This window comes from Lagopus leucura, unplaced genomic scaffold (assembly GCF_019238085.1).
Source record: "Lagopus leucura isolate 7727_CA_CO unplaced genomic scaffold, USGS_WTPT01 Super-Scaffold_100018, whole genome shotgun sequence".
In the NCBI taxonomy this organism is placed as follows: Eukaryota; Metazoa; Chordata; class Aves; order Galliformes; family Phasianidae; genus Lagopus; species Lagopus leucura.
This window is the reverse complement of record NW_024962272.1, coordinates 9,414,125-9,440,773: the sequence shown is the minus strand read 5'-3', so window position 1 is coordinate 9,440,773 and position 26,649 is coordinate 9,414,125. Positions and strand designations below refer to the sequence as shown.

The following is a 26,649-nucleotide window of genomic DNA, read 5'->3' as shown; positions in this document are numbered from 1 at the left end:
ATGTGGTGCCCCCAGAGGTCCAGTATTCTTTAACGTCGTCATCAATGAAACAGTATCCTACCCACAGAATGAGGGATTTTGAGATTCTCTGATTTTTTGTTGTGCACTAAAATGACAAGCCATTTCTCTTCAGGGCTATCTCCATTTCAAAGTTCAGTGAGGTAATTGTCAAAATAAGTTCAAATCATACTCTTAGTGTGAGGTTTTTTTGTGTGTGTTTTATTTCTTTTTTTGTTAGTTTTAGTTTGCTTTTTTTTAAGGAGACATATTACTGATTGAGCATGAGCAAAGTTTCCTCATGCTTTCTGGTTAACAGGAATTAGTGTAAAATAGTTAATTCTCACACACTCATTAGGATTAGAAACAGATTAGCAGCAGTTCATTTGCTTTTTATGGAGTGTTAAGAAGCCTAATGCAGGGAAATAAGTAAGATGCAGGGAAAGAAGTATTCTTATTATTATTTACTGTCTTATTATTTACTGTTGGGTATTTTTTGGTCTCATCTATCAGACTTGCTATCCTACATGTTTGAGAAATAAATAGATCACAGCCTCTAAATAAGTTTGCTAAAATCAGGAATTTGATGATTTTTTAGGCCTCTATAGCAAAACAGTTCATTTTCAAAGCAGGTTAAAATTCTGTAGTATATAACACAGCAGCACAATATACATTTATGATGGATACTCATTTCTTCACTTCATCTGAAATTCCCTACCTTGATTGCTTTCCTTCAGGAAAAAAACAGTAACTTGCCTTCAAGAGAGAGATCTCATTTTGCTTTAAGTGTCAAATGAAGTAATTTGACTGTGTATCTTTAAGATAAATTACAAAATCAAACATGTAAAACAAAGCTTGAAATAAAAAACCCACCTACAGCAATAAATCTACACAGATGTACATTTTTTCATTTGTAAAAAAAAAAAAACAAAAAACGCTATACCTGAAAGTTTTATCCTGAAAATGTCTTAGAAAAACATCTATTAAATTCATTAGAACATTTGCTTACAGCATAACTGCAGAAATTGCCTGTTAAAAACATGTTTTATAGAAAAAAAAGCTAAAAAAAAAAAAAAGAGGCTTTTGACACTGGATTTACAATTGCTTTTTTGAAACTTGTAATTAGAGGTTTGCTTTTACTGCCACGAGTAATAAAGGAGGAATCAATCCTACACTTCGTACACGCTGTCTGAGAAGTCTCAGTGAACCACATTTTGCACTGCATCTGACTGAGTTGACTACTGTGAACTCAGCTGGCAAAACCAATTACCACAAACAAAACACAGATTAACTCATCTACTTTCTCTAATACCTACAGTGTGAAAAAGGAATAAAATAGAAAAATGGGGTTTTGCTCTCAAATTCCACTTGGCTGTAGACCTATATGTCTAAATGTGTGGAACCTGAAACTAGTCCACCATTGTAGCAAATCAAAACTTCTGTACAGTAGTGATAGATTCTCTCCTCCTAAGTTCAAAACCTCAAAATAAAGATTCATACTTAGAGGAAAAACCTACTTCAGGAAAAAGACATTCTGAAGAAAAAAAAAAAAAGAAAAACAACAACATAACACACAACCAAGCCACCAAAACAAACCACTTCCATTTCTAACTTCAGAAAAGTGAACATCAAAAATATAATAACTGTGCAAGCTCACATCCCTTCTGTTGTTGATTTTGAAAAGAAAGGGAAGATCTGACTCATTGTTATCAATAATTTACATAAAAGAACTAGAAGCAATTGCATAATGTTTCAGAATGTCATTTTACTTGTGAGCTCATTGTCTGGTACTTCAATAATCAGAAACAGGAAAGAGTCTTTCCTGTAGTGTTGTGGTTGTACATTTGAGATTTTGAGAGCCTTATGAAATTGGAAAAGGAAAAGCACTGCACATCAAACAACAGTAACACACTGAAAAAATCGCTCAACAACTTATACCAATGTATTGAGAAAGACATTGAGAAAGTTTTCTTCTGTGAGCAACTGGAATTCCAACTCAAATTTGTTTTTCACTCTGTTTGATTCAGTTTCAGTGATACTCTAAGCAATGTCTTTCCCTTGGCTCTCACAAAATTCTAACTCAAATCATTTGAGCACTTCACAAGGGATTATGTAATGCAGTGTGGTAATGAGGAGATTAGACAACTTTACTAAAAAAAGGCAATTTTTGTCAGTTTGACAAATCTATATTAGGGTAATCTCTACTTTTTAAGTTGGAACCCAGATTAAAAAGGCTACTGAATCAACACTGTAGTCTCATGATTTAGTCATTATTTGGTTAGAATGAAATGTTCTTCAAAGTGACTAACCATGGAGACCAGCAATGAAGATACTTGTTGTGCATGAATGGATCAGACTAATAGGGGCTGCTTCCACTCTATCACAGCCAGAAGTCCTCAGCTACTAGTGATTGAGGTGTCTACCTTACTACTTCTTGGAATCCTTGATGAACATGTTTTACATTGGAGCAAGAAAGTACAAGAATGTCCACACTTTGCTTCTTTTCTGTCCTAACGTTACCTGTGGATGTTACCTCTTTTCCTAGTGTAATGTCTATTTCAGATTAAAATGAAAACATAATCAAGCGCGTTAAGTGGCGACGATTCTTGTCCCATGTTCTTAAAATATTTTTCTTTCAAGGAATACATTTTTTCCCTTCCAGAAAGGTTACAGACATACATCTAATCCTTATCTGAATTAAACAACACATGGATGAGGATTACCACTGGGCTATGGCCATGTAAACGACGGGTATGTTCACTGAATAACAGTGTATGTAGACTCAAAAGAACAGTTAAAATGGGAAGGAAGAAAAATAGTCTCCAAACTAATCTGTAGAGTTAGACTACTTCAGCAAAGCACAATTTTGCAAGCTGAGCTTTAAGACAATATTCACCATCCTAATTCTCATAGTTACTATACTGGGACCATTAGCAACACAAATCTAATATTTCCTAATCTCCACACTGCATCATGTCCCTAAGCACTTGGGTTTGGTGATTAGATCATGACTTTGAAGCTAGCTGACGAATCACAACAACTGCCCCTTGTAAAATGTGTCAGAGCTCACTATAAGCTGACAGATCTTGAACCCTAGTTCATTATTCATATCTGCTAAAACTGCAGTGCAATAAGATATTGGTCATAAGGGCAGCAAGTTTAAATTCAGAATAGAACCAAAATATGATAAAGCAGAACTGCAGTCTCTGACTGTAGCTTCTATACCATCAGTCTCTGTATTATTTCATTGTTCGGTTTAGACCAGATATGTCCAGTCTGCTGCCCACAGGCTGCATGTGGCCCTAGACAGCTAGTAATTACCCCTATCCCTGCCCCACACCATCATAGCGGTGGCTCTTCCCCACCGAGGGCCCTGCCTTGGAACTAGGCACGTGCTCAACACCTCAGCAATAACCAAAACATTGGCCAAGGACAATTTCTCTTCATTCATGTGGCCCAGGGAAGCCAAAATTTTGGACAGCCATAGTTTAGAATTGGTTTTCAGAAGTGAATACTTCGTCAATTCTTGAAGAATAGAATCTAAAATCTACAGTTTCCTGATAGCCCTCACTAAAATCCTGCATACATGGGGGAATGCATTGATTTTTTCTCTGTTGACGACAACAGGACCTGAAGAAACAGCATGGAGCTGAATCAGCGGAGGGTCAGGATGGGGCTTAGGAAAAGGTTTTTCATCAAGAGCACAGGCGGGCTCTTGGAACGTGGAACCCAAGTGATCATGGCACCAAACCTTCTGGAGCTCAAGAAGCCTTCGGACAATGCTCTCAGACACATGAGCCTGTGTGGAGACAGGAGTTGGGCTCAACGATTCTTGTTGTTCCCTGACACACTCATTGTAAGCATACAATCTATTGGTCTGAACTACATATATCAGTAAGTTAATTCTCTACTTTAAATCACCTCCTTATTAAAGAACATTTATCTGTTTTAAGAGAAGATTTGCTAGCACTGGATAGAAGACACTGCAAGATTGCACCATTACTGAATTCTTCAGCTTTTCAGCCTCTAGGTGCTGGAAGAAGAAGAATTACATTACAAACCAAGAACAGACACCAAGAATACAGACGCCCTCTGAAAAATACTTTATCTTAAAAGTTGATACCTTGCTCCAAGTTATCTCCATAGCTCTCTCCACAGCTTAAGTGTTAGCTTACCGAGGCCCTCCCTGTAGATGCAAACTTTGTGATCCACAGCTCAGTGCAGCTGGAAAATCTTGAGCAGGCATAGCAGAAAAAGAAGCGACTAGTTTATAACTTCACTGAACTTTTTTTTGTGTGTTTTCATGACTAGCCATCTGACAGCAACCTTGTTTTTTCACACGTGATACAGAACTAGATGGTGTAGCAGTGCTCCTCAGTACAGCTTATCTTCCCCTAAGTTCTGTCTTCAACATATGACACAGTCAATGGCAAAACAATAGCAACAGCTGCATACTACTAATCAAGCCAGGAATGTGCTCTTGCAGTCCAGAAAGCCAACTGTATACTGGGCTGCATCAAAAATGTCCAGCAGTTCACAGAAGGTGAATCTGTCCCTCTACTCTGTGCTGCTGAGGACTCACCAGGAGTACTGTGTCCAGATGGAGAGTCTTCAGTGCAGAAGAGACACAGACCTGTTGGAGTGCATGGAGTGGGGACAGACTGTTTCACAAGGTCAGTTGTGACTAGACATGGGGAAATGGCTTCAAACCGAAAGAGGGGATATAAATTTAGATTGCATATAAAGAAAAAGTTTTTTACAATAAGGGTGAAGAGGCACTGGAACAGGTTGTCCAGAGATGTAGTGGTTGCCCCATCCCCGGACACATTCAAGGTAAGGCTGGACAGGGCTCTGAGCAATCTGATCAATTCTATGATTCTGTGAAATATATAAACTCTACAGACAGCCAACTCCACTTGTCAGCAACTCCTTCTATCGCAATGCTATAATGGAACCTTTTTTAAATGATCATTCTAGGCAGCAGTGACAGACTTCATGCTTCCTGTGTTTGACTGTGCTCAGTTTCTCAGACACCTGTCCTGAATAGTGTCACAGCAGTCCATAAAGCTTTTTACTTCTAGCTTATTGACCATCAAGGAGACAACAGAAGGTGATCTCCCTGTCAAATATTTGATGTCCATTCTGATTAAATGGCTTAGGACATACTAGAGGACTCTGACGTAAGTAGCTGGTACAAACTAGCAGCATGCCACTGTTGGAAAAAAATTAAGCCTGTGGCGTTTTATTGTGCAACTACATCCATTGATGTGACTGGCAAAAGAAAAGTAACAACGAATTGGAATGGATGTATTCATCTGCCACTGAAAAATAATGCCAAGATGCTGAATCAAGCAGGACTGAAACTTACTAACTCATTAACTTTTTTGTTATTGTATGGTAAGACATAAGGCTGTCCAGGTTCTGCAAACTTTGAAAGTGAAGAAATCAAGGAGTAGGTGCAATTTTTATGGCTTTTGAAAAGCAAAACTTATTGTCTCCCAGATGTCTCATTAAAAGATAACTGAGGAGGTTTTTTAAACAACTTCTTTATGTAAAGGGATGCATTACTGAAAAATGTTGAAGAGGCATTCAAAACAGTCAGCTGGTATATACAAAACAGGAATGATCGCTTACTTTTAATTTTTCCTACCCATGCTTAATAAAAACAGCATCAAAATCAAGTGGTATTATTTAAAAGAGTTTTTTTAAAGGTTCTGTTTTAAAAAAAAACCTGCCTGCAGAATCAGATTTAAGCTCTGAATTACCATCATGAGAAATTTCTCATGGAAAACACATTCTAGTTTGGCCAAAATAACAAAGCACATTAATACATACATACATACATGCATACCCATATATATATATGCATATATATATACACACATATAGATAAATAGGTATTTAATTTATGTAGCTATGTAATGAGCAGAATACATTTAAGTGAGTCCATCTGCTTTCTGATCAAGGACCTGTGATTAGCAATGCACAATTATTTACAGGTATCTGTAGAATAACAGAAAAAGAATTAAGCAGCAGTGCTTAGCAGTATATCAAAACAAGATGCTTTGCATAGCAGTAACAACTTCATCCACAGCTGACTGCTGTCTCTAGCCTCTGAGCAAAAGGAAGTTCTAGTATAGGCCTGTACTATTTACAAGCTTTGTGATTTGCTGCCAATTTGTAGAAACCAAAGTAAACCTCTGGCAGGACTTCTACATACCATAGTAGTTAAAGAAACTATCAACCCACCCTGATTTTGACTACAAGCCTTGAGAGACTAATCTAATGTTTCTTTATAGTCTCCTATTCTCTTTAGCTAATAGAAAGATTTAATTTAAATCTTAAAGAAAATCATTCTGGAAAGCACTACTCTGTTTATCAACAGCCTCTTCACAAGGCCTCAGTTTTTTTCTTATACTCTCTCCACCATTAATAAGCAACAGAAAGTGTTCACCACTTATTAAAAGTGAAAAGCTAACAAACAGACCTTGATATTTTACAGATGCATCCAAAGCAGTCCAGAGACACCTGTTTTTTTCTTACAGCATTTCTTTTCTAATCCTTATCATTCCATCCTTTAAAGTGTTGTTACAACATGAAACAGAGTACACTAGATCATTTCATGAAATTAGTCCATTTTTACATTCCCATATTTACTGAATGACACAATCGGCCATTATGTAATATTATCCAGTTTCTATAGCAGGATGTGCTAATCAACTGAACTGATCATGCACATTGCTAAATCTTTGCAAAATATGGTTTTCAGAATGCTCCCTGGTTGTGGTTAGCTCACCTTCCAGGCAGAACTTGAGGTGTGCCAAATGACCCAAATGCATTGGATAATCAGAATTCCCGTCCTGAATTCAGATATCTAAAAATACGGAGTCCTAGATGGGCTCTGATAGAGCTCTAGATATCAGTGCCTATGTCAATATGTAATTCTTGTTGAGTCCAAAGAGAATTAGGGAAGGAATTGAAGGTACTTAGGTACTGTTTTCCAGGCTAAGTGTATCTGCTAATCGGAAATACCTAAGCAGAGCACTCACAGCACTGAAAAGACTTGAAATTCTGACAGTGCACCTAAAATGGGAGGCCTCTGAGCATGCCATCACTGTGTCCCAGCTCCAAGGACAGAAGCATCATCATGTACAGGGTGAGTCCCCAGAGTGTGTTTTTAGGGAATGAGGGCAGCAGGACAGAGGATATGATGCAAACTGGCAGCTCAGCTGTGAGATAGGCTGACTGTCACATCTTTCCTCAAAATTCCTTGGAAATTATTGCTGACAACATTACTCTCAGTTTTGTAGACAGTAGTCATGGGTGCTTGGGGCACTGTCACCTTATCTCAGTGAAACTGGTCATACCAGTGAGAGGTGCAGGTCATCCTTCATTCTCCCCACTCACGTCTGTCTAGCTCTCCTCTGACCTTGGGATGAGCTGAATAAAGAAACTGGCTGAAAATGAAATTAGTTGTTGATGTTCTGGTAGCACGGTTCACAGCCTGATTAATTCTTTACTCTGGTAAATTGCACAATGGCTTGAGAAAGGGAGGAGTAATGAAAAACATGGGATAAGAAGTGGAGGTCACTATTTTCACTCTTCCAAGCTCAGTATGGGTATAAAATGTAAGCATCTAGTTCAAAGTGCATCTGAAGTAGTTAGCCATACAAATCAGTTGTTGTAGCATGCTGACTGGCAATGCCTACAGGCTCCAGGCTAAAAACAATTTATGGTGGTATGTTACTATTCCATTTGAAAGTGACTAACGCTTTCAGAAATCTAGACTGCAGTTCTAAGATTTATCATATGCCAAAACAAAGATTTCTTTTATTATCCACCAAAAATTTATAGCACATTTGCTGATTCTAGCCTTTTGGCACTCATGGCAAGTCACCTCCTAAGCTAAAATAATAACAGCACATGAAATTCTTCAGCTGTGGGGAAAAAAAAAAACAAAACACATAAACCAAAAGAACTTGGAAAGATTAGGAATTGATATTCTTTTTTTTTTTTTCATTTCTCTTTTTCAATGAACGTTTGTCTTGAGGATATCTCCTAAAAACTTCAGTGTAGTATTAGCATTTTCATTACAAGCATCTGGTTCTGAAATTCTTGGCTTGCCACTAAGTGAGTCAATACAGCCACTGGGTCTTTTTACCATTTGTTCCGCATCAACATTTTCTTCCTTGTATAAACTTAAACTAGTCAGCACGTGCAGCATGTTTACATATTTGAAAGCAAAGGGTGTTACTGAATTTATCTATTTATACTCTTGTGGTACTCTTGCTCCAGGAGATGTCTAGTGAAAAAGAGATAGATATGATTCAGTAATCTGAGATTCTATGTGAAAACAGGATGAGAAAGACATGCCTAATGGGCAAAAGGGGAAGAAACAATTCTTGTATGTACTTGTTCCTAAATAAAAAAAAATTGGCAATAAACAGAATCAAATAACTGAGTGAGAACATATGCTGATTGAAGCCACCAACAAATAAACTCTTATTATGATTCAAATTAACACCATCATAATACTTTTTATGCTAAACAGGATTTCTAGTCATGCATATATGAATATTTATTTCCATGCTTTTTTTTTTGCTTTTTTTTTTAAGAGCTAAATTCTTATGTATTTCACATCTCAGCCAACTGGTAAGGATCATGCTGACTGAGCAAACAAATATTCATCAGGAATAACATGAAGTTTTTGTGGTTATTTCATCTTAAGAAAGTACCTACAGTAGCTCCTTGAGATTTGCTCTAAGATTAGTCTGTCTGTACATAACAGGTAGCTATAAACATTAGGGTCCTGTTCTTCACCATATTTATGTATTTTCCCTTCTATATTGAGAAGATGGGCATTCTCCCACCCAAGTGTGATCCAAGATTGCTCTAATTGGTTCCTGCAGTCATATTAATGCTAAATGTTCTGTTGACTCTCAGTGAGTTACTTAATACCTGCTACATTCTTCTGGAGAAAGTTTATGGAATTGCAGGGGGAAAAAAAGGAAAAAAAAAAAAAAAAAAAAAAAAGTGAAAAAAACCACACACAAATTCAAAAGTATTTGTGTAAAAGACAAAGTTTCACCTTTTGCATTCAGTTTTTTGCAAGCAAGTAGCATTAACTGCTTTCCAGAACTAAGAAACACCTAAATCTCAGAAAACAATATGCTCAGACAGCATTTTGACAGCTACCAGGATTTCTCTAATACATGTGATTCCACATAAAGGTATTTTTTTTATGCCAGATACACAGTTAAAAAAAAAACTGCCCTCAAATACCCGTTGGGTCAGAAAGGAAGCCTGCCACCTGAGGGTGAGGTGTCCCTTCCATCTTCCCTCCTAGCCTTCAAAATCTGAAGAGCAGAGTTAGAATGACAAATACCAGGAAGCTAAGTTCTGAAGGAGAAATGCATCGCTCATGCAGATATATTCAGCCAGTCATATAACACTGATATTACAGCTAGCCAGAATTGCTATTAGTGCTATATATAGTTTCTAGCAAACTTTTACACGTAAAATCTCCATGAGGTTAAAAGACTGATTATATTAGAAAGTAAAATCTTACTAACTTACGTATTCTTTCAAAACAGAAAGTCTCTGAAGTCTAAGGAAGTCAGAAGCCAAGACAGTTATCACACACAACAACCTGCCAATAACTCAGAGAGATGGAATATAAGAATGCTAAGAGTCACTGCTTATATTTTGTATCCCAAAAGGATTGAAAATTGTTCATTTCACACACACAGAATTCTCAAACTATTTTTAATGTGTTTTTGGATTGCTCCAAATGCATTCAAAGAGCAAGTGTCATGCAGTGTGAAAGGAAGAGAAATAAATACATATTTCACAAATATTTAAATGCAAATCACGCTGCTTTATTAGGGTTCAAGTTTCCTTGGCTTCTGGAGCAAAACTGGTATTCTTTCTTTGATGAACAGAACTGAAAATGTCTAAGTGTCATAGTGCCTTACTTGTTCTCGTTGCTGGCATCGTATCGAGGCATAGGGTCAAAATCATTTCCATTGACATCAAAACTGGCTTGTGAATCCTGTAGCCAACAGGAGAAAGAAAACCATTTTCTCATTAATTAGCCATTGAGTCATGTGGCCTATAAATTCTTCAGCAGGTTTCTACAAGAGAGTAGTTAGGTTAACTAACATTCCTGTGGTTCTATGACGATCACTTTTTTTTTTTTAAAGGAAAGGATTATATATTTAATAATTACACCATTTACAGACTTTATTTTTGGAAAAGGGAAGAATATGAATGCTCTGAAAACATGTAGTTCTGTTTGTAGAGAAGAAAGCGTCATTTCATTAAGCAAAAAGACTATACTCCTTCTAAGAATCTTTTGGAATTTGAGAGAGTTCATTCTCAAAGTTCAGATTTTGCTAAACATTTCACAATTCAATAAAAATTCTTTGCAAGGTAATGACCGAAATTTCAGTCATAGTTTCAGGGAACAGCGTAAGTTTCTTAAGGATATTGTTATAAAAAGTACAGCTTAATATGTGACTTAGATTGCATTCCCATTTGTCTGGGACTGTAACTGTTTCAATTACAGCTACAATATCTGCACACTTTTGCTCCAAATTTTACCAAGATTATTCCAGCTGAAAATAGTTTATAGAGTACATAGCTGCTGGTTTGTATGGCTCCCATTAATCTCTGTGGAAGCATGCAGTGTGTTGACATGGTAAGCAGTTCTTTCTAATCTCTTCTTTTTTCAAAACCAGTTACCACATCCACCTCAAATATTCCTGTTTGCAGTCACACCAGCTATAACCTGACATATAGAAGGCATCTGTCATCAAACAAGCAATGTGTACTGCTTTAGGGGAATTCCTTCTTGGCAAGAGGAAAAGGAGAGAGGAGGGAATAAATAGATGCTTTAAATTCAGTGGAAGGACAGTACTAGGATGAAATGAGACATGATACAATCTAGGTCATTCAGTGAAGGGATAAAGTTATGCTTGGTTTGTTTAAACAACTTTAGAGATTAAAGGGAAAGATGTGACATGCATTAGGATCAACTATATACTGACAAATAGGGCAAAGGGCTCTCATTTTTGTTTATGCAGTCCTACCCAAGTATTTCAGATCTGAGCTCCACATGCAATGTAAGGAAGGATACACACGTAAGGACTGCTAATTTAAAATAAATGGATTTAAACTATGAACATGGTTGTAGATTGGTTGTTAAAGATGTAATTGTCATGTTTATCTCGTCAGTGTTTTTCAAGATGGTATGCTACTTGGGAAAAAAAGGCTCGGGTTGGAAGGAACCTTAATGATCATCTTGTTCCAACCCCCTGCCATAGGCAGGTCTGCCACCTGATCAGGGCCCCATCCAACCTGACCTTGAACATCTCCAGGAATAGGACATCCATGGCTTCTCTGCACAGCCTGTGCCAGTGCCTTACCACCCTACTTGCTTTGCAATAGTCATCTTCAACAATTGTACTTAACCCAACTACATTTTCTTTTTCTTATTTTGTGTGAACGTACTGTTCATGCACTTCTTTTGAGAGAAATAATAAGGTTGCTAAGGTCAAGTGCTTTCAGGTAAATGCCTATTTCTGAAGCTCAGGAAAAACCATTCCAGCAAAGCATGGCCCTGACACACCGAGCAGCTTTAAACTCTGAAGGTAACAAAAGAAGTCCACACTGAAGAACCAGCTTCTCCTAGCATTATGCAACCCTTCCGAAATATATTAAAACAATCATTAAATATGATGAACCATAACCAAACAGAAATCTTCTGATGTGACACGAAATATCTGACATAGTTTGAAAAAAAAAAAAAAAAAGAATAAAAATAAAAGCACACAGATCTTCTCCTATAGCAAACTGGGAGAAGGCTCACTGAGATTTAGAGGGATTTACTATAAAGACTCCAAAATATTCTACACCTGTTTTTAATTGAGTGAGTCATATCCTTTTCCTTTAATATTATTTCTAGCAGTAAGATAAATAGCTTTGAAAATAAATACATGGAAGGATTCGCCTAACATTACAGCCTTTGAAAGAGCTACTGTCTTCCTAGCTAAATGAATTGGTCAAGAATGGACTTCAGCTGCTCATGTTAACTGGGGAAAGCAGTTATTCTGATCCTAAGTTCTGAGTGTATTAAGATATTTGATAAAATTATTATAGAAGAGAAAAAAACATCTGATTATTAACTCCAGTCCTTCAGAAATGTAGCACTAAGTTACAAGGTGCATTCAGATACTAAAGACGTTCAGACTCAATAAACTTTCAAACTAAAGGAATACAAATTACCAAAATTCATCTTTTTTCCTCCTAATGGTGTTATCATATCAAGAGGAAACCCTCTTATGAGATGTTTTCCTTCTTTCCTCCTTCCCTCCCTCTCACCCTCCCTTCCTCCCTCCACCTTTCTAGTAATTTAACCAAATTTACTTCAACTTAACAATAAAGCAGCAAATCAAACTGCAGACACTCACATAATTTTGCATCAAGTCTGGATGGTTTCTTTCAATGCCGTCATCCAAGATGGTCACCACAACATTCTTTCCAGTGTAACCTCTCTTCCAAGCACCTACGATATTCATATCTGATTGGCAATGGTGAGTGTTATCACTGCAGTGCTGGAGAGAGAAGAGATAAAAATGTTGGTTGCTGCAGATTAGTGAGCAGCATGAGGTTGAGATATTATCCCACTCACATTAACATTACCATTTAAATTAGCTCAAGCATATGACTTGAATAACAAATCTACAGGATCAATACCTTTATTTATAAAGAAACAATTATGAAATAAATGCCAAATTTTATGAAAAAATAAGCCTATTTTTTTTTCAAACTATTCTTCATGTTAAGCAACAGCAAAAGGAAACACCTAGCCACACTGAACCACAGAGATCTGTGTGTAAAATAAAGCATCTATTCTCATCTTTTAAGCATGCTCATTTGAAATTACATTTGAATTATTCCAGTTTTTTTTCAGAGAAACAAACCATATGCAGATAAAAGGAGAGAAAAGCCTGTATTGGAATGGCCATGGAAACAAAAGCTGCTTTCTGTGCTGTATAATTTCTTGACAGAATGTCTGGAAAGTAATCCAGATTCAACTCCATCTACAAAAGAAGGCTTTTGGCAGGTTTTGTGTAGTATCAGCAGGAGATGAGCAGCAGTTAAGAACCTGTAATCAAACACTCTGAAAAACTTGCAGCTGAAAGTGTCTGAAGAATTGCAGATAGCACGACTGAGAACAGCCTGGGATACAGCATTCAGTGCACTAAGTCTGGTATAGTAGACAAAGAAAGTTTATTGTAATTAAAACTAGAAGCCTCTCCCTCAAAAGAAATGCATCCTGTTTATGTGGCTTGCCATGACAGTAAGATACAACCCATGGCCATTTGCCTGTCTCACGGGTGGTTCCAACCCACAGGCAGAGCTGTCGCCAGGGACACAGGTTCAACAGTCCGTCATTGGCACTGCCTTCCTCCAGCCCCTCTAAGGTCAGTCAGAGCTTCAGGAATGTAAGAGGAGAAAAGCAGACGGTGGGATGAAGGAGAAACAAATGAAAACAGACCAGTCTTGGAGCCTGCGCTGTAACAAGTGTCCACAAGAGCATGCATTGGCACTCGCTTTCTGCCCCGTGGCCCTGTACCTCCATCTGGCATTCCTCAAGTCACAGGCAGTACAAAAATATTCAGAGCAATGCACTTCACCTTGACTTGGCCCAACTCATTCCTCCATAGTGTCAATGCACTGAATGCTAATGTGCAAGAAGACACCAGGTTGCTGTCACATTCTCCTCATTTTTCTCCCATTCATCAACACGCCTGCACTTTCAGACACAAACCAGTGGATTTAAGAGTGGACATTTGCTTTTACTAAACAAAAACTACATTATTTAGTACTAGGATACATAGCATGCAAGTCTCCCTTGATGTTTTCCCTTTGTGGCTGCAGTTATCCACCTGCCAGCCTGTCTGCCTTTCCATTCCCCTACGAAGGCACTTGAAGTCTCTCAAGGCCCATTTCCAAGTAATCTACAGATCTGGCTTAAAGCTTCTACTCTATGTATTGCTTGGAAATGTTCACACCGCTGCATTTATGAAATTAACTACAGCCTAAACTAACCATCTGTACAGTGAATGTAATAACTGTACACAACAGACTTTCTAATATATGAACAGCGGGATTAGAAGTATGTGATGCTTCCAGGGCTTTTGCATACTTCAAAAGCATTAATGAACTAAACATTGGAAAATGCCTACAAAAGGAACAAGTATCATTGGTCACATTTTACTGGTGTGAAGACAGATAAAAAGTGGAAGCACGTGCCCCCAGCCAGAGGGCAAACCCACAAGAGTGGTAATGCACAACCAAGATTTGCAGCCATGACCCTGTATTAAAATTAATTACCCTGCTCCTCCATCCTGCTCTCTGAAATGCTGAGCAATCCTCTGGCTGTTTTGCTGCCTATCTTATTCTATCTTCATGGGAGAACGAGGTCACCGGTTTGCTTCCCACCTTGTCAAACCACACAGGCTGAACAAAACATTGTTAACGCCTTTCAAGCTCTCTCCTCTCCTCCAAAAGATGACTGTTTCTTCCCTTAATGATGCTAGCGCAACCAGCTGCCCCCACTTACCTCACCTGAAGTGCTGCTTGGTGATCATGGTAAAAAGGGACTAATTAATCAGCTGTTTTCGTATACTTATGTAGTCAAATAAAAGAGACATTGGTTGCTTTACCACGTGCTGTGTTAGTTCATGCAAGAGATGTGCCAGATCAAATTGATATTCAGATTATCTTACTCTGCTCTAAGACTGGACACAAAGCTAGTAAAAACAGAATCCTTCTGCACAAAAGAAATTCCTGGGGGTAAAGCAGGGGTAATGGCATTCCCACTTACAATGCTAGATTACAGAATATATATGTTCTGTATATATATATATATATATATATGGATAGAGATCACAAAGGCAGTGAAGATACATCCAAACAGGAATAGTTGAATAGCAGATGGTGAGTTCGGTCCTTACAGTTACAACACATTACTTACCCTCAAGTCTTTTTAAAAATAGCATCTATTCCTTACTATTCTTTGTCCTCTCACCTCCTTTTTATCTGTGCACTTTTCTCTCTGTTTATATTCTCTTCGAATACTATCTTATCAATGAAATTCCTGTTTTGTTTGATTCAACATCTGATCTCAGCTTCCTAAATTGTAATCCCTCGGGATTAGGCGCATTTATTTCAAAGATTTGGCTTTTATCAGAAATGTTTCAAATATTAGCGGCAGATTACTCTTCAAACACTACATAATACAGTATATGTCACCATTCCATATTCAATAGCATATAACATGCCATCTATTACTTGGTTTCTGTGCATTCTTCCCTGTCACTTTAAATTCCTCTTACCTTCAAAAACATTTATTGTAAGGAATTTTCCACTGCTGGGTTTCATTCTGTTATTTTTCTTTAATCATGTGCTGCTTCTTTACTACTTATCCAAATTACATTATCAGCTGCTTAGCAGAGAAATGTTTTCAAATGAATTTGGAAGCACCATTTCAGTTTTCAGTGTTGGCCAAATGAAAAAAACAAAACAGTGTCACAATAATGAAAATTATGTGCGTCACAGTGATTGGATTTTACATCAGTGGGCAAATTTTCAATGTATTTTTCCAGTCCTTTCTTTTTAGAATCAAAAACACACTCTCTCACATTAATGTACAAAAGCTGTGGGTTTGCAAGATTTTTACTAGGCTAATCTTTGAACCATTGTTTTTGAATTTTAGAAAGAATAGTATGCACTATATTTGGAATACAGAATTATGGAATAAAATATTTTATGGAATTCTCCCCCAGATCCAGCACATCAAGTAATTTAGAAATTTCCCATTGGTATCATATTGCAGTAAGCTAGCATCATTTCAGCATACGTTGGTTTCATCTATTGCCTAGAGGTTACCATCAAAATGAATAAACAACCTCTTACCCAGCTACTATTAGTAATCTGATTGAGATTTTTAAAAGACACTCTGATTATGGTGCTTGTCTTCAGACTTTTTAATTGGAAAATGTGAATGATACCACTCATTGTTTAATAGAAACACTTTACAGGGTTGAAAGATGGCTGAAGGACACACAGAAAGGAAAAGGGCTATATTAGGGAAAATGCGTAATACAGAACCTTTCTCATACTTGAAATTCAATTATTATGAGTGAAAAAAGACAAAAGAATAAGGCATCTTTGGATAGACAATTTGGAAGCCTGACTGCAATTAGCAAGTAGACACAACATTAGAAGTGTTTTCTGTTTTGCATGGTGCTTTCAATGTCAGCCATATGTCTGGAATCTCTTAACTATACTGTGAAATTTGCTCTAAAAACTAGCTTATAGTCATTACAACTATTTTAACGTCAGCTGTTTGCTGCTCTAATTTTGGTAGCCTTGGTGATCAACCAGGGATCAATAGCAAAACTGAACGGGAAAGTGAGTAATGAAGAATCATATCGGCCAAAACCTTTTAGAATTTCAGAACTTAAATTCAACTTAAAAGAACAGAGACTATGAAACTCTATTCTTTCTTTTGCCAAGCCTATTAGTGTAAAAAACAGAGTAGAAATAAGTATTTAATTTTGTTACATAGTTTCTCAAAGATGATCCTCCAAAAGTCTTCATAAGGAATTGTTTTCTTGCGTTTTGGAGTTTCCATGACTTCTCTGACAAGATCTTATCAATGTATGAGGAAGAACAGAGAAACAAAAAATGATAAACAGAATAAGACAATTTTAACAAACAATCTTGAGGTGGCAGATCGTGAATCTACTTTAGTGATATGTTATGCATGTTTCTGATCTTGCATACTAGTTGCCTGAAAGAGATTAGAAGAGATGGACCATTTCAATATTTAAAACATAAAAAAGTGAAATAATAGGATAAGAATAGTAAACATTAATAGTGAAGAAATAAGTAAAATAATACAATTTTCTTTTTTGTTTCACCTTTAAACGATTTCTCAGTACAGCCGCACACAATATTTTAAAGATCTAGGAGGAGCAGGCAGATAATATGAGATCTGTTTCATCCCAAGCAGATTTTTTTTTTCATTAAATAATAACTCTTCTGAAGTCATGCATGCCTCACTGAATTGTTGCCTTTTTTTCTATATCTGTCTCTGTATCAACAGAAATATTCCAAGAGTATACTATACTAAATATTTAACACCAATTTTATCACTAGTGCAACTTTAGATGGCATAGTTCATTTACTTCAGCAATGAATTTGGTTCTTAAGCTTTACCAATTCCTCAAGTAAACAAACAAAAGTACAATTAGAGACCACTATGAACAATTGCAAGCATACATTATTTTATGCCTGTTTACGCAATGAAGGAGAACAAGAAATCAATACAGAAGAGTTTGTTGTATTCATTGGATTAACCAAAGGCTATGGTCAGATAAGAATCATTTACAAAGCTATATTGATGGGTTTTTTTCAGTGAAAGATATAACGCTCATAACTCTTATTCTTTGTGATTACGTCACTATTCTTTCCAAAAATAGAATGATTCATAATGCATTAGATTTGTTTTCAAGATAACTCCATTGCTTATCCAACACAGGTACTTTCTGAAGTTAGTTGGTTTCTTCCGTAACCCATGTACTGGCTCAAACACAAGTTAATACAGGAAAGCCCTGCATGTTCATATTCCATAAGCTGCCAGATTGATGACAGGTTTTAGGAGTGGGAAAATTCTCCTATTTCTATCTTCACAGATGGCAGAATTTCTGTCCCTACTGCAAATTCTGTAACCTGTAGAGGCACAGAAACAGCGTGCCTCTTTATTCCACATGGGTCACAAGTTGTCATTCCACAATTCAAGATGCTTGACTAGTCCTATTTTGTTCCCGAGAGGAGACAATAGGAGAAACTCCTTCAAGGCCAACACAGAGAAGAAACTAAAACTGCCCTCAGGCCATTGTACATGTCCTGCCATCTCCACTAAACAAATATGAAAAAAGCCTTCATAGAAATGGCATAAAGGTCCACCATGTCCTCCACCAAAGACTAAAGCCACATATACATGCAGAAAGAGAAGAAAGGTTAAATAAATAAATAAATAAATAAATAAATAAATCTGTGAATTCAGACAGCTGGAACATGTTCATTTTACTCTGGATACACCAATCATCTATTGAATGGCATATCAAAGATCTGGTGCACCTGATGTGTCATTGAAACAGTGCTCATATGCTGTGAGATTTGTGTCAGCATACAGAGAGATTCCTGTCTGGAAAGCATTGGAAAAAATACAGGAACCTGATGCAAAACATCTTTGGAAGTCAGAAAGGACAGATAAAAGAGGAGAGAAATAATTTCCACAGGCTGTGGTTCCTGTTTAATGCATGATGAGAAGAAACATTCATGGAAATATCTCTGTCTCTACAGCAGTACTGTCTCAAGATGCCTGTATGATGCCTGTTACTACTACTACTGCTCCTGTGGCCAGCACTTATAATAATACTAGTATATAAATAGCTGACTTAGCAATAAAAGATCAGAAAGTGAACCAAAAGTTAAGGCGTTTTTACCTGCCTAAAATCCTATCTGAAAAAGAAAAATAAATAAATAAAGAAACAAAGCACAAAACAAAGCAAAGACAATAACAGCAAGAAAAGAGAGAATGGCAATTCTTTCATTATTTGGAGGGAACATATTAAAAGTACAGCTGCTCCCTTGCCCCAGCTGTGCAGCATCAACCCTGGGGATCCGGTTTTCATGAAGGATGAATAATTCCTCAGAGAGACAATTCTTTCCATCCTGCCATTTTTTGTGGCCTTTGCCTCATACTTTTATTTGACCTCCTCAAAGTCCCAAAAAAGAAAGGAAAATAGGGCAGTTTTACAGAGGGTCCCAACATGCTTTTTTATTTCTTTTAATGCATCATTTCATGGAGTCTATATGACTGCATGACTGTTTGAAACCCTGAGTGCTCATGCTTTTTTAAGATTATTTTTTATTCCTATTGGATGTGAACGCTACAGTCTCAGATCACAAAAGACTTTTTTTTTTTTTTTCCTAAGCTCTTGATTTTATATGCAAATTCAAGACTATATTCTGGACATATCTTATGAGCTTTCAGTGCTACAGACTGGTAATTTCTCCTTAACTCCCTAGCTTCCTTTACAACCTGCACGTTCTCAATCAGAGCCATAGATTGTGTTTATCACCAGAGTAATATAAACTGAAAACGTATAAACAGTGACATGAATCAGTGTATCAGCATCCAGGTTAAAGTTTGGTTTTGGATTTCTGAGTTTTCTTGCTTTTATGTTCTACAGCCAGCCTGGAACCTGTCAATTTCCAGATTTGTGAATACAGAATGAGCTAGAAAAAAGCCTGATGGGCAACAGAATTCTTAGAGAATTCTGTTTATTCAGTGTACGTACTGCAAGACTTTGACAATTGGTAAAACAGCAGCATTGTAACAGCGTTGAAAGAATTAAAAGAAAGCTAACTACAGACAATCAAAAGGAGTTTCTAGCCATCTTCTAAAGATGTTTTTCTAGTTTTACTATTATCTGCTTTCAGTGACTAGTTTACAACTTTTCATAAAAAAATCCGTGTTCTCAATTTTTCAGTCAAAGCACAAGAGTAAAAACTAATCTAAAGATAGCTTACAGTCATCTAGTAGACCAAGCTCCCCTCTTCAGTAATTAAGGCTTGGTGTTTTGGTTATTCCTAAGACAACTATTAAACAGAGAGATGGTAAGGCTTACTTTAAAATAGCTTTTTCATAGCTTTCTAGGGATTCTCACTAAGCTATGAAAGACACATTCTTCACAACTTCCTTTTATGCCATTTACAAGTCAAAGACTATTACTCCTGTATCATGTTAGTAAGAAGCATGGGAGAGGGAAAGGGTTTTTATTTAGACTTTGTGTGAACATATGTGACAGAACCAAACTCACCACACAGAGGGAAGACTCTGAACAGATGGCTCTAATTAATCATCAACCTTCCCACAGACTGATGAGAGCAGGAGGATCCTGCAGCTTATACAAACCCACTTTGTTCCCCTTCCTCTCTCTTTTTATTCTACGGTGATACAAGGAAACAGTTTAAGAAGGCTTTGCTGCTATACAACTGTTGGAGTAAAGGACGTCTGATTGAGAAGGACATAGAAAAATTAGTTTTTCTAATAATGCTTTGAACTTGTATGGATGAGAGGACTCGTGAGGAAAAAGATGAAGAGATGTTGGTTCTGAATGCTCAGATGCAACTTTGTGAGGACTGTTGCGCTACTGCAATCCCTTTTTCTCTATTTTACATTGTGGTCAGATCTCTTTGATCCATGAGGCAATAGCCTGGTGACATCTGGTGTTAATGGTAGCAGGATGTTGTGCAGGAGAAGGAGGGAGAGAGGGACAATGACAGGGAGGGATATGAGACAACAGGACTTATTCAGGAGTCTGAGGGAAAGATGCATGTCTCCTTTTTTTTCCTTGAGGGATAAAAGAGGGAGCAGAAGCGAGGCATATGTCATTCAGAATATGGAAACAGTCTCACATTCTGTTCTAAGTAACAGAGAAACAGTTTTTCCTCTTCCTCCTGTGGGCATATGAAGTTCTTGGGGCTCTAGCTGTATCGCAGTGCCTTTGCTACTCAATACCTTACAAGCCTTTTCCCTAAGAGCCATAAAGAGCCATCAGCTTATTGTACCCTGGGTTCCATTATTTGCTTGGGTTGACATGTCAGAGGAGATTGTAACTTGTCAGAGGACAAACTTTAAGCCTAGTAAACAGTTCTTCTGAGACAGAAGTATAAAAATCACTCCATACCCTCTTTAGATAGCCTTATAGAAATATTTAATTTAACACTAAAATGCATGCTGTGAAAATTCATTAACAGTAGAGGATAATACTAAGATGAATGGCTGCTATTTTAGTTTGCCTATAAGGAAGTAAGTATCCTAGGTACCAATGGGCTGTTCACCATTTGAATGTACTTTGGTTGATGAATGCAAGGCCTGCTGTGTATTATAAGAGAAATCTGGGAAGATAAGGCCAAACCACTAGAGGGAGTGGCTAGTTATATTTTGCAGATGATATCAACTGGCAGCAATCTGAGAATTAGTCCTGAGAAATCTAAGGAGGCCCAAGAAGAACTATTCAGAAAACAAAAGTTTTGCATAAATTAAAAAGCACCACAGAGTTACTCCTTCTACTGTCTCAGAAAATTTATCTCTGCTGATTAAGCATTAAAGTGCTACTGAAATGCTGGAGGAACGCAGGACTGTGCTAAGAATAGAATGCTGTGCAAAATAGAGAACGTAAAATTGCTGTGAAAATTGCAGAAAGTATTAAAAGAAATGTCAGCAGTGTCAGGATTCCACCTGTATCAGAAAATACAAAAAATGTATTGGAGAATACAAAGGAGAATACAAATAATGATCTGGAGAACTGTATTATATTAGTAAACACTGATTTCATGGAGAATTGGGCACAGACCAATTGTCTAGACCAATATTACTTTCTAGTTATAAGACTGTAAGCATCTTTAAGAGTTGCTGTTAAATTAAACCCCATCTTTACTACTAAAGCCCAATAAAAATAGAATTGAGAATAGTTTTGAACTGATACTGGAGGAATCACAGAATGGCTTGAGTTGGAAGGGACCTTAAAGATTGCCTAGTTCAAACTCCCCTGCCATGGGAGGACTACAGTCCCACTACACTCCCACTACATCAGATACCCAGTGCCCCATCCAATCTGACACTGAACACTTCCAGGGATGGGACATCCACAGATTCTCTGGGCAATCTGGGTCACTACCTCAGCACTCTTTATCTAAAGCATCTAACTTAAATCTCCCCTCTCTTTGCTTAAAGCCACTCTTCCTTGTCCTATCACTATTAGACCACAAAAAATGTTGGTCTCTCTCCTAAGTTCCCCTCAAGTATTAGAAGGCGACAACGGTTTCATACACAAATAGATCATTCTATCCCACTGTCTATGTCATTGATAAAGATGTTGAAGAGCACCAGTCCCACAGCTAACCCCAAGGGGACACCACTCATCACTGGCCTGGACATAATTCCATTGATCACAGCTCTCTGGCTGTGACCTTCCACTCTTTATCTACTCAACAGTCCACCTTTTAAATCCATACTTCTCCACTCTAGAGATAAGGATGTGGTGTGGGATCATGTCAGAGGCCCTGCAAGTCCACGTAGACAACATCAGTTGCACTTTCTTTGTCCACCAATGCCATCACTTTCATCACAGAAGCCACACCAGGCACAGTCTGCCTTTGGTGAAGTTGTTCTGGCTGCCTCAGATCACCTCCTTGTCTCACCTCCTTGTCTCACCTCCTTGTCTCAGCGTGTCTTCTAGGACAGTCTGCTCCATGATCTTCCCAGGTACAGAGGTGAAGCTCACTGGCCTGTAGTTCCCTGGGTCTTCCTTTCTCCTCTTCTTGAAAATGGGATCAGTGTTTCTCTTTTTCCAGTCACTGAGGACTTTACTTGACAGCCATGTATTTTCAAATATGGTGGAGAGTGGCTCCAGTCAGTTCCTTCAGGGCCCTGGGATTTATGTCATTGGGCCCCATAGACTTGCACTCATCCAGTCTCGCTGGGCAGGCTCAGACTTGCTCTTCTCTTACAATGGGAGGGATTTTGCTCCTCCAGCCCTTGCCTAGAGGCTCAGGAAAGAGGCGTGGAAAGCCTGACTGCCAGTGAAGACTGAAGCAAACAGGAAAAGACAGAGAAACTCACAACCTTATTGTGAGGGCTTTTTATCAATGTGAAAGAATAGAAAATAAAAGTGATGTAACTGAAATGGAAGGAAAATCACCATTGTTACTGTCAGGTTTATACTGAATGTGTGTGTAAAGCCATGTTTCAGCTTTAAAGTGCAGTGCCTGTAAATGATAACTGCCTCACCTCCTGCATGTATTTAATTTAAAAAAAAAAAAAAACAGGAAATTTGCAGCTGACAAATACAGAGAAAGCACTAAAGAAAGTTGTGGTAAGTGCACTGTAAGAATGAAAGATGATAAGCAACAATAACTAAAGATAAAAGTTCTTAATTTTGTGATGGTTGACAATTCTTCTGCATCCTCCACTTTTCCTAGTATTGTAGCAATGAAACACACTTTGGGCTCCTCTTCTCTACATTTTGCATTCTTTCTTGCCATTCCTAGTATATCTGTTAAACTCTTCTGTGATTCCTGCCAGCTGAATCTTCTGAATCTCACCTGTAAATGTATCTTCCTCTCATTATTGTTTCATTTCTCCTACTGGCTCTTCTGTATAACTGAAAATACTATTTTGACATGAACAGGTGCCAAAAATACTTCAGAAGGCTTAAAGGGTCTTTAAGTAAAACGGAATTCTCGTGGAAATATAACATACCTCCAATCTAACAATCTACTGTTTTTTTTTTTAAGCTGTCATGTTCTATCATGTAAATGCACGAGGAAGTTACAAAAATACTTTTATTTACTTGAAAATGTAATGAGATCTTTGGATCCAATAGAGAAATAAAACAAATCTGTAAGTATTTAATAACACAGCCGCTCATAAGGAAGTTTGCAGAGGGCTTGATATGTCTGTCTGTACTTTGAAGCCTTTATGATGAATTAACAGATATTGTTAACTCATTCTGTTTAAGAAATCATTAGCCACCATGTGCAATTATTAAGTCTTAAATTTTGAGAGGCTATCAGCTTTCTATTAATATGGGAAACTGAAGTTACATTCTCTTACAGCATGCTCTCAAATACGATGACACAAACAAATGGAGTGGGAAATAATTACAGCAGTAGAGACAGTGCTAGGGACTACTTGTGAATGTGAACCTATTTAAATAGTGTGCTTGCAGTATAATTTTATATATATAAAATCATAAAATTATGCAAGACTAAGACTGCAAGTCATAAAATGAAAGTGTCCAGAAACAGAGTAATAGTGAAAAGGATTTAAGGGGCAAGGTAGAAAGTCACCTGTAAATTCAAAATGTTCTATAAAACCATGTTTGTCTTTCGATAGGTAAGCAGTGGGTTAAGAAGAAAAGTGGGTTAAGATACTTCTTAAAACGATAGTAAGGACACTTTCTGGATTGATGTGCATACGTCTAGTACTGAAGTTTCAAAAATGATGCTCTTGGAAAAGGAACAATGAGTCCTTGCCACTTGTTTTCAGAACCAAGAGCTGGAAAAACAATTTACAATGATTCTTAACAAGCTCAATGTATTTATTTCATCTGAGTGTGAAGACATGACTCAAATGCAGCATGCAAGTAACTTGAAGGAATTTTTGAAGGTGGAAGATTCTTTAAACTGTTAGGAGAAGAGCCTAACAAAAGTACAAAACAAGACAAATATGCAACTACATGGCGTAAGTTAATTTATGTTAATTATTAAAACAATGTTCTTATTGACGGGATTCCTTCCCAGACATGATCTTTTACCTAATGTTTATGTCTTACAGGAAGCTTACTGCACTTTAATTAGAAATTCTGGGCTTGAGAATGTAGATTACCAGTTGTAGTGACTGTTGATCAAACTAAATGAACTTGACAATTCTCTCTCATACCTGGGAAATGAATGAACCAAAGTTCAGATCCTGATGCAGGCTGCTATGAGACACTATGAGCGGTGTGTTAGACTCCACAAAACACTCAGTACAAAGTAGAGTCTGGAAGAAATGAACCTTTTCCTGCCATAAAACTGCTCTCAAATGCTTGGAAAGACAGTCTTGGTGTCTGAAGTTAGGTGCTGCTTTATGCATATCCTGTACAATGTTAACTACTCTCAGAAATATTAACTAATGTGAATAGAATGATCTGTGAAATTCAATTAAATATACAAAACAATACTGTCAAAGGAGAATTAATGTGACACATTCTATTGAGATGATGTTTCTTTTTTTTTTCTATCTCCTTTAACCTTTATGAGTAGGTGACAAATACTTGGTAAAAAAAACTGTAATACTTCTGGAGAAAACTTTAGAAATTTTAATCCAACAGCATCTCTGTGAATAGATACTGACTGTTCTAAAAAAAAAAAAAAAAATCCATGTATGCAACTGCTCTGTTATTCATAGTGAAAGACACAGACTTTTCCAGGCAAAAAGGTTTCTAAACAGGGCAGGGCAAAAGTTGGTAATCACAATGGAAGGTATATTTCAGCACAGAGTTTTGGGCAGGAGGAAGTTAATGAATGTTGTCCCAGGGGGACAACTAAAGCTGGTAACAATGGACAAGGAGAAGTCTGAAGTACTCGACAACCTTTTTGCCTCAGTCTTTTCTGATAAATGCTCATCACACAGCCCTCAAACATTTGATTTGGAATGAAGGGTCTGGGGAAGAAGTGTCCCTCTCACTGAAAGCGAAGATCGGGTTCCTGACCACCAGACGAACCGGAACATCCGCAAGTCCGTTAGTTCCAATGAGATGCATCCCAGAGTCCTGAGGGAATTAGCTGATGTAGTTGCCAAGCCATTCTCAATGATATTTGAAAAGTAATGACAATCAGGTGAAGGCTCTGGTGACTGGAAAAAAAGAAACGTCACATCCATTTTTATGAAGGGTCCAGAGGTGGGCCACAAAAACGATCCAAGGGTAGAACCTTTATCCTACGAGGACAGGCTGAAAGAGCTGGGGCTGTTCAGCCTGGAGAAGAGAAGGCTCTAGGGAGACCTGATAGTAGCCATTCAGTATCTAAAGGTGAGCTACCAGAAGAGAACAGACTCTAACAGGGTTTATGGCGACAGGACAGGGAGAAAGGGTTTCAAGTAGTGAGGGTAAATTTAGGCTGGATATAAAGAAAAAGTCTTTTACAGTGAAAGTGGAGAGGCATTGGAACAGGTTGCCCAGGGATGTGGTGGGTGCCCCATCCCTGGAGACTTTCAAAGCCAGACTGGACAGGACTCTGGGCAACTTGATCTAGCTCTGGAAACCCCTGTTCATTGCAGAGAAGATGGTCTAGATGACATTTAAAGGACCCTTCCACTCTAAAGATTATATAATTCTGTGATTTCATCATCACTCTAGAGTGGGAGCAGGTAGAAACTGCAGGAGACTACTTTAAAAGCAGGGAAACTACATGACAAATGCAAATTTATCTAATAATGAAATCAAAACCAAGCAAGTCACGATCATCAGGAAGGTTGAAAGAATCTAATCTCTCACTGGTTTTAGAAATGATACTCTCTCACCCTCAGTTTCTTTCTTCTCTACTATGTTGCTTCCCCTGGGTATGTTCAGTTAGTCATATGCAATGATGGAAGAGAACGGGACAGGATTGGAGGTGAAGAGAATATACAGAGTAGGCTGTGAGATAATGAGTGTCTAGGATATCTTGGAAAACGTCATCATTAGAAGATGTCACCGAGGAAGTTTTCTGAGGCATGGAGTACTTGGGGTGCAAGAATTTAGGATGTTCTTCTAGAATCCCATTTTCTGTATGTTTACTGATTCCTTTGCAAATTCTAATGGCTATTGGACTATTTAAGTTGGCTGTATTAATTCCTTTGTCTGTATTTCAGATTCAGAAAATTCACCTAAATTAGGCTTTAGTTAATCAAGAATGGATTTCACTGTTGCAGTAGCTGGGATCACTCGTTCAAAGTGGGTCTGTTCATTCAAACACTGT

General features: G+C 37.5%; 1 protein-coding gene across 5 annotated transcripts in view; it reads right to left on the bottom strand.

Moving 5' to 3' along the window:
- Positions 1 to 26,649, bottom strand: part of PCSK5 (proprotein convertase subtilisin/kexin type 5) — a 267,838-nt gene that overhangs the window by 180,452 nt on the left and 60,737 nt on the right. For all 5 annotated transcript variants that reach the window (XM_042877361.1, XM_042877362.1, XM_042877366.1 and 2 more), the window contains exons 4-5: positions 12,468 to 12,611; positions 9,972 to 10,048 (exon numbers count right to left, since the gene is read on the bottom strand). In XM_042877361.1, the coding sequence (XP_042733295.1) occupies positions 9,972 to 10,048; positions 12,468 to 12,611 (221 nt within the window). The remainder of the gene's footprint in view (positions 1 to 9,971; positions 10,049 to 12,467; positions 12,612 to 26,649) is intronic.